General features: G+C 58.6%; 3 protein-coding genes across 5 annotated transcripts; 2 read left to right on the top strand and 1 right to left on the bottom strand.

Moving 5' to 3' along the window:
• The first annotated feature begins 42 nt into the window (after window positions 1-42).
• On the top strand, window positions 43-2,056 carry PCP2 (Purkinje cell protein 2). Of its 2 annotated transcripts, none has more exons than XM_047704097.1 (4): window positions 43-133; window positions 671-785; window positions 1,073-1,197; window positions 1,855-2,056. In XM_047704097.1, exons 1-4 carry the CDS (start codon window positions 83-85, stop codon window positions 1,972-1,974), a joined length of 411 nt encoding a protein of 136 aa, XP_047560053.1. In that variant the 5' UTR covers window positions 43-82; the 3' UTR covers window positions 1,975-2,056. The 2 variants fall into 2 exon arrangements, with proteins under 2 accessions (XP_047560053.1, XP_047560064.1); XM_047704108.1 differs by lacking the exon at window positions 43-133 and adding an exon at window positions 515-591.
• Window positions 2,038-3,567, bottom strand: LOC125085633 (protein PET100 homolog, mitochondrial). Of its 2 annotated transcripts, XM_047704129.1 has the most exons (5): window positions 3,469-3,538; window positions 3,119-3,182; window positions 2,698-2,784; window positions 2,498-2,530; window positions 2,038-2,169 (listed from the first exon to the last, which is right to left on the bottom strand). In XM_047704129.1, the coding sequence occupies exons 2-5, from the start codon at window positions 3,140-3,142 to the stop codon at window positions 2,086-2,088; spliced, it is 228 nt and encodes a 75-aa protein (XP_047560085.1). In that variant the 5' UTR covers window positions 3,143-3,182; window positions 3,469-3,538; the 3' UTR covers window positions 2,038-2,085. The 2 variants fall into 2 exon arrangements, with proteins under 2 accessions (XP_047560085.1, XP_047560076.1); XM_047704120.1 differs by lacking the exon at window positions 3,119-3,182 and having other exon boundaries at window positions 3,469-3,567.
• Window positions 3,568-3,677: 110 nt separating this feature from the next.
• On the top strand, window positions 3,678-16,342 carry XAB2 (XPA binding protein 2). Its single transcript, XM_047704085.1, has 19 exons — window positions 3,678-3,855; window positions 8,828-8,976; window positions 9,239-9,362; window positions 9,541-9,738; window positions 10,479-10,613; window positions 10,699-10,863; window positions 12,040-12,184; window positions 12,513-12,664; window positions 12,758-12,877; window positions 13,065-13,196; window positions 13,301-13,432; window positions 13,534-13,647; window positions 14,622-14,784; window positions 14,867-15,057; window positions 15,143-15,265; window positions 15,349-15,520; window positions 15,792-15,921; window positions 16,027-16,136; window positions 16,233-16,342. The coding sequence occupies exons 1-19, from the start codon at window positions 3,805-3,807 to the stop codon at window positions 16,292-16,294; spliced, it is 2,568 nt and encodes an 855-aa protein (XP_047560041.1). The 5' UTR covers window positions 3,678-3,804; the 3' UTR covers window positions 16,295-16,342.

Raw genomic sequence — 16,342 nt, 5'->3', positions numbered from 1 at the left:
TTTAAAAAGCCTTCTCTGGCACAGGGCCGGGACAGAGGTTAGCAGAGAAGTGGACGGGACCCAGGGGAGGGGAGCGGGGACGATGACGGACCAGGAAGAGAAGGTGGACGGGACTTCGGCTCCCTGCGTCAAAGTAAGCAGATCCCACCCCACACATCCCTAACTCAAGGGCCTGTGAATGACAAGACTAATTGGTTTGTAGGGCACCTAATTAGCAAGCAAGTCTCCTGGGACCCCTGACCCAGTTGCTGCCCAAGGAAGCCCTGGTGGGCCTGGGGGTCCAAGGGCCTAGCCCAGCCCCAGGGCAGAGGTCAGGGCTCTTCGTGTTAACCCCTGGGAGGTGGGGGATGCTGGGATTCGGGGGCAGCCCTTGGTATGTTTCCCTGGGTCACATCCCAGCCCCCAGGCCACCCTGCAGTCAGGCCCCAATTTAGGATGTCAGGATGCTGGCACCGGTAGCCTCTCCCTGGAGGCAGCACCACGTGGAGTGGCCCTGCTGGCGGGGCCCCTGGGGCAGGGGCCGGGATTGGGAAGGAGGCTCAGGTCTCATTCTGAGCGGCTCTGCAGAGCAGCACATCGGCGGGGACCATGGTGAGCGCCGAGGAGGGGAGGGGAGGGGAGGGGTTCCCCAGCTGAGAGGCCAGCTAGACTGAGTGTGTCTGTCCCCCAGGCTGGCTCTCCAGACCAGGAGGGCTTCTTCAACCTGCTGAGCCACGTACAGGGCGACCGGATGGAGGAGCAGCGGTGCTCGATGCAGGCAGGGCCGGGTCCGACTTCTGAGAGCCGTGAGCACGGGCACGGGGGCAGGGGGTAGGGTGGGACTGGTGTGATGTTTGGGGGCATGAATGGGGCAGGGCATAGGGATCCAGGGAGACTGGCCATCTGGGGGGCCTGTGGGCAAGAGTCTGAGAAAGCAAGCTGCAAATGGGAACACTGGGCAAGGGATGGGAGGGAGAGGCCAGCGCGCTTCCTAGAGAATGAGTGGGGGTGGAGGAGCAGGTTGGGGGCTCTGGCTGTGTCCCCTGGAGTCAGCGTATACACGTTCATCCCCGCACGCCTCTGCTTAATGCAGAGAGTGGCCCTGCACCCGAGATGGACAGTCTCATGGACATGCTGGCCAGTACCCAGGGCCGCCGTATGGATGACCAGCGTGTGACAGTCAGCAGCCTGCCTGGCTTCCAGCCCATAGGCCCCAAGGTAGGTGACATGCCACTGGGGCTGAGCAGAGACCTGCTAGGCTGAGCGCTCTGACCCTGCCTCCCACCCCCAGCCAGAAGTAAATGGAGCCTTCCTCACCCTTATGTCTAGCCCCGATTCGCCCCTTAGGTGTAAGTGCCTAGTAAAAGTGCCACCCTGGGTCCATGCCAGGCACAGGATCCTGGCCAATTGGATACCCAACTTCGGGTGGGAGGACAAAGGCCCAGACAGGGCCGAGAGGGGCCCAAGGTTGGGCCGGGGGCATGTGAATGTCAGAGCCGTGGCTGGAACTCACAGCCCCTGCCTGTCTCAGGGTTTCAGGGAAGACAGAATGAGCAGACCCCCCTTCCTGGGAAGACACCTCCAAGGAAGAGGGCATCTGAGTTTATATATGGGACCCACACCTCCATACACTAGCGTGTGTCTATGACACACATATGCACGTGTACCCCGGGTTCTGATCAAGACCCCAAATACCACCCTAAAGGTGGTAACTCAGGAGGTAACTAAAGGAGTAACTCATGTACGTAGAAGCTGGGGGATGGCAGGGGCGAACGGCAGGAGGTGGCACACAGGCACCGTCTCCCGATGTCTGGGTCAGCTTCGGCTGGCACTGCCCGTGATCCCTCCCTCTGGCTGACCCCTCTTCATCCACAGGACGGAGTGCAGAAACGAGCCGGGACGCTCAGCCCCCAACCCCTCCTCACCCCTCAAGACCCGACTGCTCTCAGCTTCCGTCGGAACAGCAGCCCCCAACCCCAGACACAAGCCCCATGAAGGCCTGAGCCATCCTGGGCCCTGCTTGGCCCCTGAAAACAGACAATAAAACACTTCCACAAGAAACAAGAAACCGTGTATGTGTATTTTCTTGGGTGGACGGGCTAAGATTCAGGAGCTCTGCTGGGCAGCACGAAGGAGCTTCTCCTCCCGCTGCTTCCGTATCTTCTCTTTGAATTCTTCTAGCTCCCGGCGCTGGGGGGTGGAGAAGGCGGGGTGGAATGGGAGAGGAGGAGGACACACACCTCAGGGGCCTGGACCCCCTTCCCTTCACCTCCTTACTCCCCCAGGCCACAGCCTCAGAGTTCAGCGTCTATGCTGGAAGCCCTGCACCAATTACAGCGAGGGTCCAAGTGGGATTAGCTTCACCTTTCAGGAAAAGGGCAAGAAAGAAACTATACACCCCTCTGCTCCCAATTCTCTTTCCTCAGGACTGAGAGCAAAATCTTCATTCAAACCCATCACGGCCACAGGGATCCAGGCACCTCTGTCCCTTTAGGGGGAAGAAGAGTATGTTACTTACCTGGTCTTCCCTCTCAGGTGGCCACAGCTCCCTCTGTGGGGACAAAATAGCAGCTGGAAGCATGAGCCAGGAGACTCCGGAGCCCCCCCGCTCAGGGCAGGGTTGGCTGGTGGGAGGCAGACACTGGTCCCCAGAAGGTTGGTGCCCCATTCTCTCCCCCAGCCCTGGAACGAACCCATGAATACTCTCCCTGTGCCCACCTTACGCTGTATGACATAGTCTTCAAACCATTCGGCCTGATTGGCGATCCAGAACATAGCCACAGGGAAGGTGAGGTAGAGTGTCATCTGGAAGGGCAGGAGGTCAATGAACAGAGCCAGGGATTAAAGCTCTTCCACAACATGCACAGGTTGCTCAGAGCCTGGAGGACCATCCTCCCACGGAGACAGGAGTGCGTCCTCAGGGTCCCCAAGAACCTCAGAACTCCCACCACGGGCACAGAAGCCTCACACCTTAGAGCCTAGACCTCTAGTAATAATAATTTAGGAGACCTCAAAGCCCCCTCCAAGACACACACACACACACACACACGTACACACGCGAGCGCGGAAAGATCCCTGACTCAGAGTACAAAATCCCGTACTAAAATCAAAAGCATCTTCGTGAGACCTCATTACCCACCCGTCCGTTAGATCCCTGGAGCATCTTCAGACCCTGGAATCCTCATTACTTGGAATCGATTCCCCTAAACACAGGGGTCTATCAGAAACGCACAACCACCCAGAGCCCATGAGCTTCCGCAGGGTCTGGAGCTTTCCTTCCTGGAGCCCCTTTTCCACATCACTCTTCTCGGACGCCCCGCCGCCCACCAGCCCTCCCCTTCCGCTGCGCTTCCAAACTTAAAGATCCCTCTCAAAACTCAGAAGCTCTCTCCCCACATTGCCCTCTTTCCTGGAGTCCCCCCCGCTCCAAAGCCTCCTCCTCAGTGCCCGGGGGAGTCCAACTGTCCACCTGCGGCAAAGCTCACTGACCCGAAACACCTCCAGCTTCACCCCCATCTCGCTTCTCCTAGGCTACAAAGCCGCTTCCGCCCAAAGTCAACCCTCCAGCAAAACTGCAGCTCATTGGGCCTTCGTTGCCTTCATTACTGAAGCTGATTGGTAGACGAGGTTCGTGATGACGTCATCTTCGGGCGTCTCTACTCTGCTTCCGGTCGCCGGCGCCTTCTAAGCGAAAGTCAACAAACGCGGTCCGCGGGGTCGGTAAAGGTTCAACCAATAGGAAATAGGTCTGGCCCCGGGGAGCGGGCCGTCCGCAGGAGGCGTCATTATAACGCGACTCCTGCCCGTAGCTGGAGAGCCAGGAAGATGGTGCTGATGGCGCGTCTTTCCCGGTCAGAGCGGCCGGACCTCGTTTTCGTGAGTCCGCGGCGGGGCCGGGGGTGGCCCGTGTGAGAGCACAGGGCTTGGATGCTTCAGAGGTTCGGGGTCTGGCCGCCGGGGGTATCGGCCAAATTCTGTCCACCCGAGAGCAGGGCGTGCGGGCCAGGCTGCCAGGAGCCAAGTTCTGGTGCCGGAGTCCAGGTGGTCTGAGTGAAGAGCTGCTGTCGAAGTTAAGGGCCAGGCGACCCGGGCCTCCGGTGGAAATGGGAGCGCGCGGGGAGAGGGGTGGGTCGCAGAGTGAAATCTTATAGAGATCTTGGTGTCTGAAGTAGAGGATAGTGACCTAAAGCCAGGGCTCTGGTTTCTGTGGTAAAGTTTTGGTGTCCTGAGTAACGGCCTGGGTCTGGCCCTGAGCCTTGTAGTTTCTGGAATAAAGGATTGGTGTCTGGATTCGGAGAACTGGAGTCAGATGTGGAGCTGGTCAGGCGATGGCCAGTGGGATCCTTAAGAGTCCAAGACTTGGTATCTGGGGCACTGACACATGTCCTTTGATTGTGCTTCACAGTTATTGCAGGAGATCTTTGTTTTCTTTCTTCTTTCTCTCTCTCTCTTTTTCTTTTTTGCTTTTTTTGAAGGCTTGCATTTTCTAACTTCTTGTCTCTGTGTCACGTTTTGGTAATTCTCACAGTATTTCAAACTTTTCCATTAGTTTTGTTTTGGGGAACCAGGAGCCACACCAAATAAAAGGGAAAGTTAATAAATGTAGGTGTTCCGACTGCTCCATGGGCTGTTGCCTGTCTCTGTCCCTACTCCCTGAGACGTGACAATATTGAAATTAGACCAGTTAATAACCTTACAGCAGCTTCTCAGTGTTCCAGTGAAGGGAAGAGTCACGTCTCTCACTTGAAGTCAAAAGCTAGAAATGATTAAGGTTAATGAGGAAGGCATGTTGGAAGCTGAGATAGGCTGAAAGCAAGGCCTCTTGCACCAAACAGCCAAGTGGTGAATGCAAAGGAAAAGTTCTCGAAGAAAATTAGAAGTGCTGCTCCAGTAAACACATGAATGATAAAAAGGTGAAACAGCCTTATTGCTGTTACAGAGAAAGTTTTAGTGGTCTGGGTAGAAGATCAAACCAGGCACAACATCCCCTTAATCCAATATCTAATTCAGAGCAAAGCCTAACTCTTTGGTTCTACAAAGGCTGAGGGAGGTGAGGGAGCTCCAGGAGACAAGTTTGAAGCTAACAGAGGTTGGTTCATGAGGTTTAAGGAAAGAAGCCATCTCCGTAACAGAAGTGCGAAGTGAAGCAGGGAATGCCAATGTAGGATCTGTAGCAAGTTAATCAGAAGATCTAGGGGAGGGGCGCCTGGGTGGCTCAGTGGGTTACGCCTCTGCCTTCAGCTCAGGTCATGATCCCAGGGTCCTGGGATGGAGCCCCGAATCAGGCTGCCTGCTTCGCAGGGAGCCCACTTCCCCCTCTCTCTGCCCCTCTCTCTGCCCGTCTCCCTGCCTAATTGTAATCTCTCTGAATCTGTCAAATAAATAAATAAAATCTTTTTAAAAAAAGAAGATGATGATCTAGGGGCACCTGTGTGGCTCAGTTGGTTAAGCGTCTGCCTTAGGTTCAGCTCATGATCCCAGGGTCCTGGCATTGAGCCCCACATCAGGCTCCATGCTCAGTGAAGAGTCTGCTTCTCCCTCTCCCTCCCCCTGCTCTTGCTCTCTCTCTCTCTCTCTCTCTCTTTCTCTCACTGTCTCTCAAATAAATCAAATCTTTAAAAAAAAAAAAAAAAGAAGAAGAAGAAGATCTAGTTGAGGGGCGCCTGGGTGGCTCAGTTGGTTTAAGTGTCGGTCTTCAGCTCAGGTCATGATCCCTGGGTTCTGGGATCAAGCCCCGTGTCCAGCTTCCCGCTCCACGGAGAGCCTGCTTCTCCTTCTCCCTCTGCTGCTGCCCCTGCTCGTGTGCGAGTGCACATGTGTGTGCGTGCACGCGCATGCTCTCTCTCGCAAATAAATAAAGTCTTTAAAAAAAAGAGTTAAGATAATTAATGAAGGTGAGTACGTGAAACAGACTTTTAAATTTATTATTATTATTATTATTATTATTTTCTCACAACCCTGAGATCAAGACCTGAGCTGACATCAGGAGTCAGGCGCCTAACCAACCGAGCCACCCAGGCACCCCAAGCAGACTTTTAATATAAATGGAAAAGTCTCCTCTAGGAAGAAGATGCCATTTAGAACTTAAATAGCTAGAGAGGAGAAGAAGTCAGTGCCCGGCTTCAGCGCTTCAAAGGACAGGCAGACTCTGTCGTTAGAGGCTAATGCTGCTGATGACTTTAAGCTGAAGCTGGTGCTTGTTTGCTGTTCTAAAAATCCTCGGGCCCTTAAGAATTAAGCTAAAACTACTCGGTGCTGTGTAATTGGAACAAAGCTTGGATGATGGCATATCTGTTTACAACACTGTTTACCAAATATTTTGAGCCCCAATGTTGAGATCTATGGCCCAGAAAGTGAAGATTGCTTCCCAAAAATGACTGCTCACTAACTGTACCTGATCACCCAGGAGCTCTGACAGGGCTGTGCGAGGTGAATGTTGTTTTCGTGCCTGCTAACGTAACATCTGTTCTGTAGTGCACGGACCGAAAGGGTAATTTCAGTTTTCAAGTCTTATTATTTAAGAAACATGTTTCATGGGGGTATTGCTGCCAGAGACGGCAATTACTCTGATAGATCTGGGAAAAGCAAATTGAAAACTTTCTGGAAAGGCTTCACCATTTGAAATGCCATTAGGAGCATTCTGATGCATGAGAAGAGATCAAAGTATCAACCTGAACAGGATTTTGGAAGAAGTTGACTCCAGCCCTCACGGATGACTCTTGGGGGGGTTCCAGCCTTCAGGGGAGGAAGCAACCGCAGATGTGGTGGAAACAGCAAGAGAACCAGACGTCAGGAGCCTGACGACAGGACTGCCTTGCTGCGGTCTCATGTTAAAATTTGAATGGGGGAGGAGTGCGTTACTTCTTATGGATGAGCAAAGAAGGGGTTTCTTGAAATGGAATCTACCAGCAAAGATGCCATGAAGATTGTTGAAATGACAACAGAGTTTTTATTCTTTTTTTTTGTTATTTTTTAAAAAAAAATTATTTGACGGGGAGAGAGATCACAAGTAGGCAGAAAGGCAGGCAGAGAGAGAGAGAGAAGCAGGCTCCCTGCTGAGCAGAGAGCCTGATTCGGGGCTCCATCCCAGGGCTCGATCCCAGGATGCTGAGATCACGACCTGAGCAGAAGGCAGAGGCCCCACCCACTGACCCACCGAGATGCCCCGACAACAGAGCTTTTAGCATGTGACAGAAACTCAGTTGACAAAGCAGCAGTTTGAGAGGACTGATTGCAGTTTGGAAGGAAGTCCTGCTGTGGGCAAAACGCTGTCAGGCTGAATCCCATACTGCAGAAAAGTTGTTCATGTGGGAACGATTCAACTGATGTGGTAAACCATTCTCTCTCTCTCTCTTTCTCTCTCTCTCTCTTTTTTTTTTAAAGAAATTGCCACAGCCACCCCAGCCTTCAGCAGCCCCCACCCTGATCAGTCAGCAGCTGTCCCCATGGAGGCGAGACCCTCCACCAGCAAAAAGATCTCAACTCACTGAAAGCTCGGGTTAGCATTTTTTGAGCAAGAAAGTATTTTTTCGCCAAGATGTGATTTTTTAGACATAATGCCATTGCACGCTTAATAGACTACAGCACAGCATGAGTATAACTTTTACGTGCACTAGGAAACCAGAAGATTCACTTGCTGCGTTGTGATACTCCCTGTGTTGTGGTTGTTTGGAGCTGAATCCGCAGCATCTGTGATGTGTCCCTATGGAGGCCTGCCCTCTTACCCAGGGTTTTGGTGTTTGGTGTTGGTGAGGCTTGGTTGCGGTCCATACCTCTCTGGAGGTAAAGGTTTAGCTCCTTGTCGAGCCTGGAAATAAAACCGATAGTTATGTTACCAGCAAAATGGGTTTATTTAAGAGTGGCAGAGAAATTTTATTTATTTTTTTACTTTATTTATTTAATTTTTTTAAAAAAAGATTTTATTTATTTATTTGACAGACTGAGATCACAAGTAGGCAGAGAGGCAGGCTGAGAGAGAGGGGGACGCAGGCTCCCAGCTCAGCAGAGAGCCCAATGCGGGGCTTGATCCCAGGACTCTGGGATCATGACCTGAACTGAAGGCAGAGGCTTTAGTCCACGGAGCCTCCCAGGCGCCCCTGGCAGAGGAATTTTAAACAAGGGTGTGCAGGCTCTGGTCAAACCAAAGGCAAGTCTGAAGAACAAAGGAGAGGACTGTCACTTTATAGAGAAAAAGTCAGCTGAGAGGGGCTGCTTTGAAGGAAAGTCTCTTAGAAGAAAGTGATATTCCGGGGGTGGTGATGGCTTCTCATTGACTGAGTTCTGGCAGTTTCTGGGCTGCTGCCAGGCAAGGAGAAAATCTTCCTGTGGGGCTTCTGCAGTTGACAAAGAGATGGTAGGCGTGAGAGTTCCCCCTTCAGGGCTTCCCCATTCCACTCCAGGTGAGGTTTCCTTATTCATAGTTCAACTTATCCAAGTTCTGGGGCAGAGTTGAGCTCTGCTCTGGCTAGTGGGAGCCCGAGATGTCAGAGGCCTGGTGTTCGGGAAGAGACACGTTGTTCGGAGTCACGGCTTGGTGTCCAGCTCCGAGCGAGGTCTGGCGTTGGACCCAGGAGTCTAAGGAATCCGGTGATCTGGGCCAGGGAGTGGGTGGCTCGATCCGGAAGTCCAAAAGAGTGGTGTCTGGGGGACAGCCTTGAGCCTGACCTCGAACCCTAATTGAGGGGTCTGATGACTGGGTCAGATGGGGGCCGCTGGGATTCCGAGGAGTAAAACGCGGAGCTGAGCCCTAGGATCTGGGTGTCTGGTGACCTGGCTCCGATGAGCGGGGGGACCTGGGAGCAGGCTCTGAGGGCAGGTCTCTCTCCTCCCCATTCCCTGGCTCCCGCAGGAAGAAGAGGATCTCCCCTATGAGGAGGAGATCATGCGGAACCAGTTCTCGGTCAAGTGCTGGCTCCGCTACATTGAGTTCAAACAAGGTGCCCCGAAGCCCCGGCTCAACCAGCTGTATGAGCGGGCGCTGAAGCTGCTGCCGTGCAGGTGTGACCCGCCGTGGCCCCCACCCCCGCCCTGTCCTCACGGAACTGGCTCGGAGGTCCCAGGGGCTCTCGTTCTGGCACTAAGTAGCCATCCCCCCACGGGTCAGCACATCTCCCCTCCCCCACCCCGTTGCAGGGACTTGTCCTCCTTCCTCAGGTCCCTTCTCACAGCAGTTGCTTCGTGGGGGGGCAGGGCGCAGGGGTGGAGGGGGCGGAGTCCGTAAGGCTGACCGGTCATTGGCTGCCCCCGTCTGCTTCCCCAGCTACAAACTCTGGTACCGATACCTGAAGGCCCGCCGGGCGCAGGTGAAGCACCGCTGTGTCACTGACCCTGCCTATGAAGACGTCAACAACTGCCACGAGAGGGCCTTCGTGTTCATGCACAAGGTGGAGAGGGCGGAGGCCGGGCGGGGCGGGGCGGGGGAACTGGGGGCCCTGGTCCCCAGCAGTGGGCAGAGTGGGGGGATCGGAGTCCTGCCACCTTGGTAGACTTGCCCTTGAGCTAGACTTGGCCGTGGAGGAGGGAGTTCTGGGCTCACCGCGCACCTCTGCCCCGCGCCGCCAGATGCCCCGTCTGTGGCTGGACTACTGCCAGTTCCTCATGGACCAGGGCCGCGTCACGCACACGCGCCGCACGTTTGACCGTGCCCTCCGGGCCCTGCCCATCACCCAGCACTCCCGAATCTGGCCCCTGTACCTGCGTTTCCTGCGCTCCCACCCGCTGCCCGAGACGGCCGTGCGGGGCTATCGGCGCTTCCTCAAGGTAGGCGGGAGGGCCACTGCCCCGCGTCAGGAGGCCCCCAGAACTGGTTCCCTGGTCTCTAGCCCCTGGCACGATGTCACGGGGCAGGAAGTAGGGAGAAGGCTTCCTGAGACAGATTTTGTCAGCAGTTTGTTTATTTTCCACACATTTGCTACTAACTGCTGTGTGTCCGGTGTCGAGACACGTCCTGGGACAGGTGGCAGGGACAGTCTCTGCACGTGGAGGTGTTTGGTCCCACCGGGCAGACAGATGCCCCTGAGCTGACCACCTAAACCGGGAGAATGGCCACCACGGGAGGGCAGGGAATGCGAGATTAATGGCTATGGGAGTGTGTCTAGGTAGAAACCGGGTGAGGATGGTGTGTGGCTTTCTTAAACTTCTAGCAGCTATCATGTACCATGTAACTCTTAACACAGTGCTCTCTGGCCACGTAGGGTGGGTTGTGGTAAAAAGCAAGGCCTGGAGGGTGCAGGCTGTTCCGTTGCTGTTGAAGCCGGAGCATTCGGGGCTGGCCTTGGACCAGTGGGGCCCAGACTGATTCCAGTCCAGACTTGGATTCAGTGTGGCTGAGGCCTCACTGGTGGGACCCGGGTTGGACAGGGGTGGCTGAGGCAGGGTTGGCAGGGCTGGCTCTTGACCGGGACAGTGGTGACTGGCTGACGCAGAGCCGCCGATGGGGAGGGGGTGTCGTGGTGTGGCTCCTCGGCCCCCGACTGCTGATGGGGCCGGTCACTGCGCAGCTCAGCCCCGAGAGCGCGGAGGAGTACATCGAGTACCTCAAGTCCAGTGACCGGCTCGACGAAGCCGCACAGCGCCTGGCCACTGTGGTCAACGACGAGCGCTTCGTGTCCAAGGCCGGCAAGTCCAACTACCAGGTGGGCCTGTGGGGTGATGGGGGCAGGGCAGGAGGGCTTGCTCCTGTGGGGAACCCAGCTGAGACTTCTTCTCCTGGCGCTGCAGCTGTGGCACGAGCTTTGTGACCTCATCTCCCAGAACCCGGACAAGGTGCAGTCGCTCAACGTGGACGCCATCATCCGCGGGGGCCTCACCCGCTTCACGGACCAGCTGGGCAAGCTCTGGTGCTCACTGGCTGACTACTACATCCGCAGTGGCCACTTCGAAAAGGTGAGCGGGCCCGGTGGCTGATGCGGGGAGGGGGTGGTCCCTCCAGCACGTGGCATTCAGGGGACGCAGGCGGGCATGTGTGGGCGCAGCAAACACGCAGGCACGCCGTTTGTGCACATGGGGCACGTCCTGCTGGCATGCACGCCTGCCTTGGGGTTGGCCAGACCTGAGTCCTTTCTGGCTGGGTGGCCTTGAACCCACCAAACCTGGGTGTCCTCATTTGCAAAGTGAGAGTGACAGTTGCTCCCTCACCTGTGAGGAGTCCGGTGCCACGCAGGTGCCTGGCGTGAGGGTCACTCCCAAAGAGTTAGCCTTCCTTTCCGAGTCCCTGTCCGCTTGCTTGTCAGTGGGGTGGCACACCCGGGGTGCGGGGGGTGCCTGGGCCTCTGACAAGTCCCTGGAGGGGCTGGCCGGGGTTGTTGGGGGCCTCGGGGAGGAAGGAGCAGAGGGGAGTAGAGCTGGAGCAGAGGGGAGGCTGGCGAAGGCGAGGAAAGGGAGAGCTCTGCGGGCCAAGATGGGGCTGGCTGGACCGTGCGGAGGGGAGCCACCGGCCCGTCGTGAGTGGGACAGAGGCAGGACCAGCTCTGCATTTTAGCCACTGGCCAGCCACAGGCTGAGGCCCATGGCAGGAGACCAGCCAGGAGGCTCTGGGGCCAGTGGCCAGGCGGGGGCCGTAGGATGACCAGCCAGGGCTAGTAGAGAGATGGGGCCCAAGCTGGGGGAGGGGGCAGGAGCGATGAGGAGAACATGAGCTTCAGAAGTGGGGCCGGGCTGGCATGAGGGGTGCTCCACAGCCACAGCGGGGCCCTTCATGGCTGAGCCGAGGCCAGGGTCCCTGTGGCGTGGACCTTGGGGCACGGCGGTTGGTCACCTCACGAGTCTCACTGGGTATCGGGCACCTTACACATGTTTCCCTCGAGCGTCATTCACTTTGCACAAGAGAGCATCACCATCAGTTTCCTGGGGAGGAGTGGGGGCCCCAGAGCACTCTGGCGGGGTGGGGGGCAGGGGACAGCTCATCATGGCTGTGCCGTCGCCGCTCAGAGCCTGACAGAGCAGGGCGATCCCGGCTCGGGACCACTGCCAGGGCCTTGCTGTTGGCTTCCCTGTGTTCATGTGAGTGGGCACCTGTGCCTCCCTTGCCAGCACTTTCCTTCCACCCTCCCATGCCCGCAGGCTCGAGATGTGTATGAGGAGGCCATCCGGACCGTGATGACCGTGCGCGACTTCACGCAGGTGTTTGACAGCTACGCACAGTTCGAAGAGAGCATGATCGCAGCCAAGATGGAGACCGCCTCGGAACTGGGGCGGGAGGAGGACGGTGAGCTGCCGGCAGTCGTCCTGGGCTTGCAAGAAGGGGAGGCCCGGGCTGGTTGGTCCGAGGGCCCCGAGGGTCCTGAGCGGCTGGGGCAGGGGAGAGGTGTGTCTCAGGGCCGTCGGAGGCCAGCAGGGAGGGGGGGAGGGAGGCCGGCCAGGTGGCCAGGGCACGTGGGACCTTGGCGAGTAACCGGGATGACGTATACGGCTCCGACTGGGGTGGCCAGTGGGCTGAGTCCGCCAAGCCCAGGGCACGCGGTGGGTCTGGGGAGCGGGGTGGCTGTGTGCTGAGGACCTCACTCATGCTCCCCGACCCGCATCACGGAGCCCAGATGACGTGGACCTGGAGCTGCGGCTGGCCCGCTTCGAGCAGCTCATCGGCCGCCGCCCCCTGCTGCTCAACAGCGTCTTGCTGCGCCAGAACCCGCACCATGTGCACGAGTGGCACAAGCGCGTGGCCCTGCATCAGGGCCGCCCCCGGGAGGTGCGCGATGGTCCCTCCCCTCGGCTGCGCGACCCCCGCCCGCCCACCCACCGGGGCCCCGACTGCCTCACCTGACTCAATCCCTCCCACCAGATCATCAACACGTACACGGAGGCTGTGCAGACGGTGGACCCTTTCAAGGCGACGGGCAAGCCCCACACGCTGTGGGTCGCATTTGCCAAGTTTTACGAGGACAACGGGCAGCTGGACGATGTGAGTGCTGTGCCATTTGTGCATTTGTGTGTGTGTGTGTGTATGCGTGTGTGGATGCGTCCTTGGCCAGAGGATGCAGGAGGCCCAGACACAGTCACATTTGCACGAGTATATCCATGTGCACCCTCGTGGGGGGAGGGGGGGCGAGCGGGCAGGGTCTCAGCCTGTCCTCTCTGCGCCCTGGCAGGCCCGCATCATCTTGGAGAAGGCCACCAAGGTGAGCTTCAAGCAGGTGGACGACCTGGCCAGCGTGTGGTGCGAGTGTGGCGAGCTGGAGCTCCGGCACGAGAACTACGACCAGGCCTTGCGGCTGCTGCGGGTACACACAAGCCCGGGCTTGGGGTGGGCCGTGGGGTGTGTGGGGCCGCATGGCCGGACCCAGGACGCTCCTAAGCCCCTGCATCCGCCGCTGGCTCCCTGCAGAAGGCCACCGCGCTGCCCGCCCGCCGTGCCGAGTACTTCGACGGCTCAGAGCCTGTGCAGAACCGTGTGTACAAGTCACTGAAGGTGTGGTCGATGCTCGCTGACCTAGAGGAGAGCCTGGGCACCTTCCAGGTGAGCTTTGTAGCCAAGTGCCTGTTGCAGGGGGAAGAAGGGGGGACACGGGGCTGCGGACTCTGCCCCAGGACTTGCTCCAACCCGCTCCTGCCCCGCAGTCCACCAAGGCCGTATATGACCGCATCCTGGACCTGCGCATCGCCACGCCCCAGATCGTCATCAACTACGCCATGTTCCTCGAGGAGCACAAGTACTTCGAGGAGAGCTTCAAGGTGAGCGGGGCTGATCTGGGGGTCCCAGATGACAGCGTGTTCGCTTCAGAGCCTCGAGCACTGTGTTGTGTTCTCTCGCTGTCCTAACGGGGTATCACAGACCAGAGAACTTAAATAACCAAGACGTGTCATCTTAGTCCCAGAGGCTGGAAATCTTGGATTGTGGTGTCGGCGGGGCTGGTTTCGCCTGAGGTCTCTGTCCTTGTCACACAGGCAGCCATCTTCTCCCCGTGGCCTCCCATGGTCGTCACTGTGTGTGTGTCTGTGACTTCATCTCCTCATAAGGACCCCAGTTCTTGGATTAGGGCCCACTCTAGTGACTTCATGCTCGTTTCCTTTTTAAACACCTCATCTCTAAGTACAGTTCCATTCTGAGGTCCTGGGGGTATGGCTTTGGCAGGATTTGGGGGGACCCCGTTCACCCCTTCAGAGGCCCCAAGTCCTGCTTCCGTGTTTACGGGGCGGGGGTTGGTGTGGGTGTGTGGGGGCTGTTCCTGCTCCACAGCCCAGACCCAGGTTGTAGGTCTGTGCGTGTGCACTCAGGGACACCCCACCTGGCTGCGTGACAGGTTTGGGAGACTGGACACAGCTGGGGAGGTGGTACATAGTGCACGGGCCACCCCCAGCCTGAGTGACAGGGGCCCTGCCCCTTGGCCTGGGTGTGTGAGCCTCCGTGTGGGGCTCTGGGCTCCAGTATCTGCAGAGCTGAGGCCCCCCCACGCCCCCAGCTCCCCGGCCCATAATGGTACCTCCTGGTGACTTGGTGAGTCCTAGTCCTGCCTCGTTGTTGGGGACTTTGCAGTTTGTTGAGGGAGGTGTACGGGCCTTTTCGACGGCATCGCGATAGTCAGGAGGGGGCGCTAGGAAAGGCCACCTTGCTCAGCCCAAGGGAGATGGGGGGCAGGCTCCCGGCAGCCCAGGTGGCAGGCGCGCTCCCCTCGCCTTCCGGCACATGACTTCCTCTCCTGGGGCAGGCGTACGAGCGTGGCATCTCGCTGTTCAAGTGGCCCAACGTGTCAGACATCTGGAGCACCTACCTGACCAAGTTCATCGCCCGCTATGGGGGCCGAAAGCTGGAGCGCGCACGGGACCTCTTCGAACAGGCGCTGGACGGATGCCCTCCCAAACATGCCAAGAGTAGGCTGGCAGGGCCGGGCAGGGCTGGGCGGGGCGCCCCAGGCTGGGCTCCAGCCTCTGACCCGCCGTCCTCTCGTCGCAGCGCTCTACCTGCTGTACGCGCAGCTGGAGGAGGAGTGGGGCCTGGCCCGGCACGCCATGGCCGTGTACGAGCGTGCCACCAGGGCCGTGGAGCCCGCCCAGCAGTACGACATGTTCAACATCTACATCAAGCGCGCAGCCGAGATCTACGGCGTCACCCATACCCGCGGCATCTACCAGAAGGCCATCGAGGTGCCCCGTGGGGGTGGCTGGGGGCACTGGAGGCCAGCCCTGGGCGTGGGGACCCTGCTGACGCCCACCCCTGTGCGCCTGGCAGGTGCTGTCGGACGAGCATGCCCGGGAGATGTGCCTGCGCTTCGCGGACATGGAGTGCCGACTTGGCGAGATCGACCGGGCGCGTGCCATCTACAGCTTCTGCTCCCAGATCTGTGACCCCCGGGTAGGGGGAGAGCCTGGCGGGTGGGCAGTGGGGCACTGCAGCCAAGCCGGCCTGCTCACACACCTGCCGCCCACCCTCCACAGACCACCGGGGCTTTCTGGCAGACGTGGAAGGACTTCGAGGTCCGGCATGGCAACGAGGACACCATCCGGGAGATGCTGCGGATTCGCCGCAGCGTGCAGGCCACGTACAACACTCAGGTCAACTTCATGGCCTCGCAGATGCTCAAGGTGTCAGGCAGTGCCACGGGCACTGGTGAGCAGCCGCGGCTTCCCCTTTCCCTGGCCAGGCCCCATCAGCCCGGCCTCTGCCCCCTGCGCGGCCTGGACCTTCTGAGCTGAGAGCTCTGGGGGTCACCTCCGCCTTCCCACCGGAGCCTGGGAACTCCCTGCGGGCTGCGTCCTCAGCTTGGGGCCCCCAGCAGCACCCAGAGTGAGGTGGGCCCGTGGGCTGCGGTGGGGGCTGGTGTGGTTGTGGGGAGGGCAGGACCCACCAAAGCTGTCTGACCCCACGCTCCCCCTCCCAGTGTCTGACCTGGCCCCCGGGCAGAGCGGCATGGACGACATGAAGCTGCTGGAACAGCGGGCGGAGCAGCTGGCGGCTGAGGCCGAGCGGGACCAGCCCCCACGGGCCCAGAGCAAGATCCTGTTCGTGAGGTAAGGGTGGGGGGTGGGGGGGGTGAGCTGGCTCTTCTTCGAGAGGGGAGGGGCCGGGGAGGCCGAGCCGTGTGGCTCCCCTCCCTGATCTCTCCCTGTCTCCAGGAGCGACGCCTCCCGGGAAGAGCTGGCCGAGCTGGCCCAGCAGGCCAACCCCGAGGAGATTGAGCTGGGCGAGGACGAGGACGAGGACGAGATGGACCTGGAGCCCAACGGTAAGGGGCCGGCTGGACAGGGCAGTTTGGGGAACGCAGGGGCAGGAGCGTCCCTCCTGGAGTGACCGTGTCCTCCCTGCCTCCCCCCTTCCCCAGAGGTGCGGCTGGAGCAGCAGAGTGTGCCGGCCGCCGTGTTCGGGAGCCTGAAGGAGGACTGACCTGCCCTGGCCCCCACCCAGCCTCCCCCAATATAGCCTGTGTTTGTA

The sequence above is a fragment of the Lutra lutra genome, chromosome 1, assembly GCF_902655055.1.
Source record: "Lutra lutra chromosome 1, mLutLut1.2, whole genome shotgun sequence".
Lineage (NCBI taxonomy): Eukaryota > Metazoa > Chordata > Mammalia > Carnivora > Mustelidae > Lutra > Lutra lutra.
Note: the sequence above shows the minus strand (reverse complement) of the source record. Positions and strands in the feature narration are given on the sequence as shown.

Bases quoted from the DNA above. Each gene is read 5' to 3' on its own strand.
- PCP2 (XM_047704097.1), top strand. From the start codon at position 83: ATGACGGACCAGGAAGAGAAGGTGGACGGGACTTCGGCTCCCTGCGTC. The intron at 134-670 runs GTAAGCAGATCC...TCTGTCCCCCAG, and splicing joins CTTCGGCTCCCTGCGTCAAA to GCTGGCTCTCCAGACCAGGA. The intron at 786-1,072 runs GTGAGCACGGGC...TGCTTAATGCAG, and splicing joins GGGTCCGACTTCTGAGAGCC to AGAGTGGCCCTGCACCCGAG.
- LOC125085633 (XM_047704120.1), bottom strand. From the start codon at position 3,495: ATGGGGGTGAAGCTGGAGGTGTTTCGG. The intron at 2,531-2,697 runs GTGGGCACAGGG...TTGTCCCCACAG, and splicing joins ACTATGTCATACAGCGTAAG to AGGGAGCTGTGGCCACCTGA. The intron at 2,170-2,497 runs GTAAGTAACATA...TCCACCCCCCAG, and splicing joins CACCTGAGAGGGAAGACCAG to CGCCGGGAGCTAGAAGAATT.
- XAB2 (XM_047704085.1), top strand. From the start codon at position 3,805: ATGGTGCTGATGGCGCGTCTTTCCCGGTCAGAGCGGCCGGACCTCGTT. The intron at 3,856-8,827 runs GTGAGTCCGCGG...TGGCTCCCGCAG, and splicing joins AGCGGCCGGACCTCGTTTTC to GAAGAAGAGGATCTCCCCTA. The intron at 13,648-14,621 runs GTGAGCGGGGCT...CTCCTGGGGCAG, and splicing joins ACTTCGAGGAGAGCTTCAAG to GCGTACGAGCGTGGCATCTC.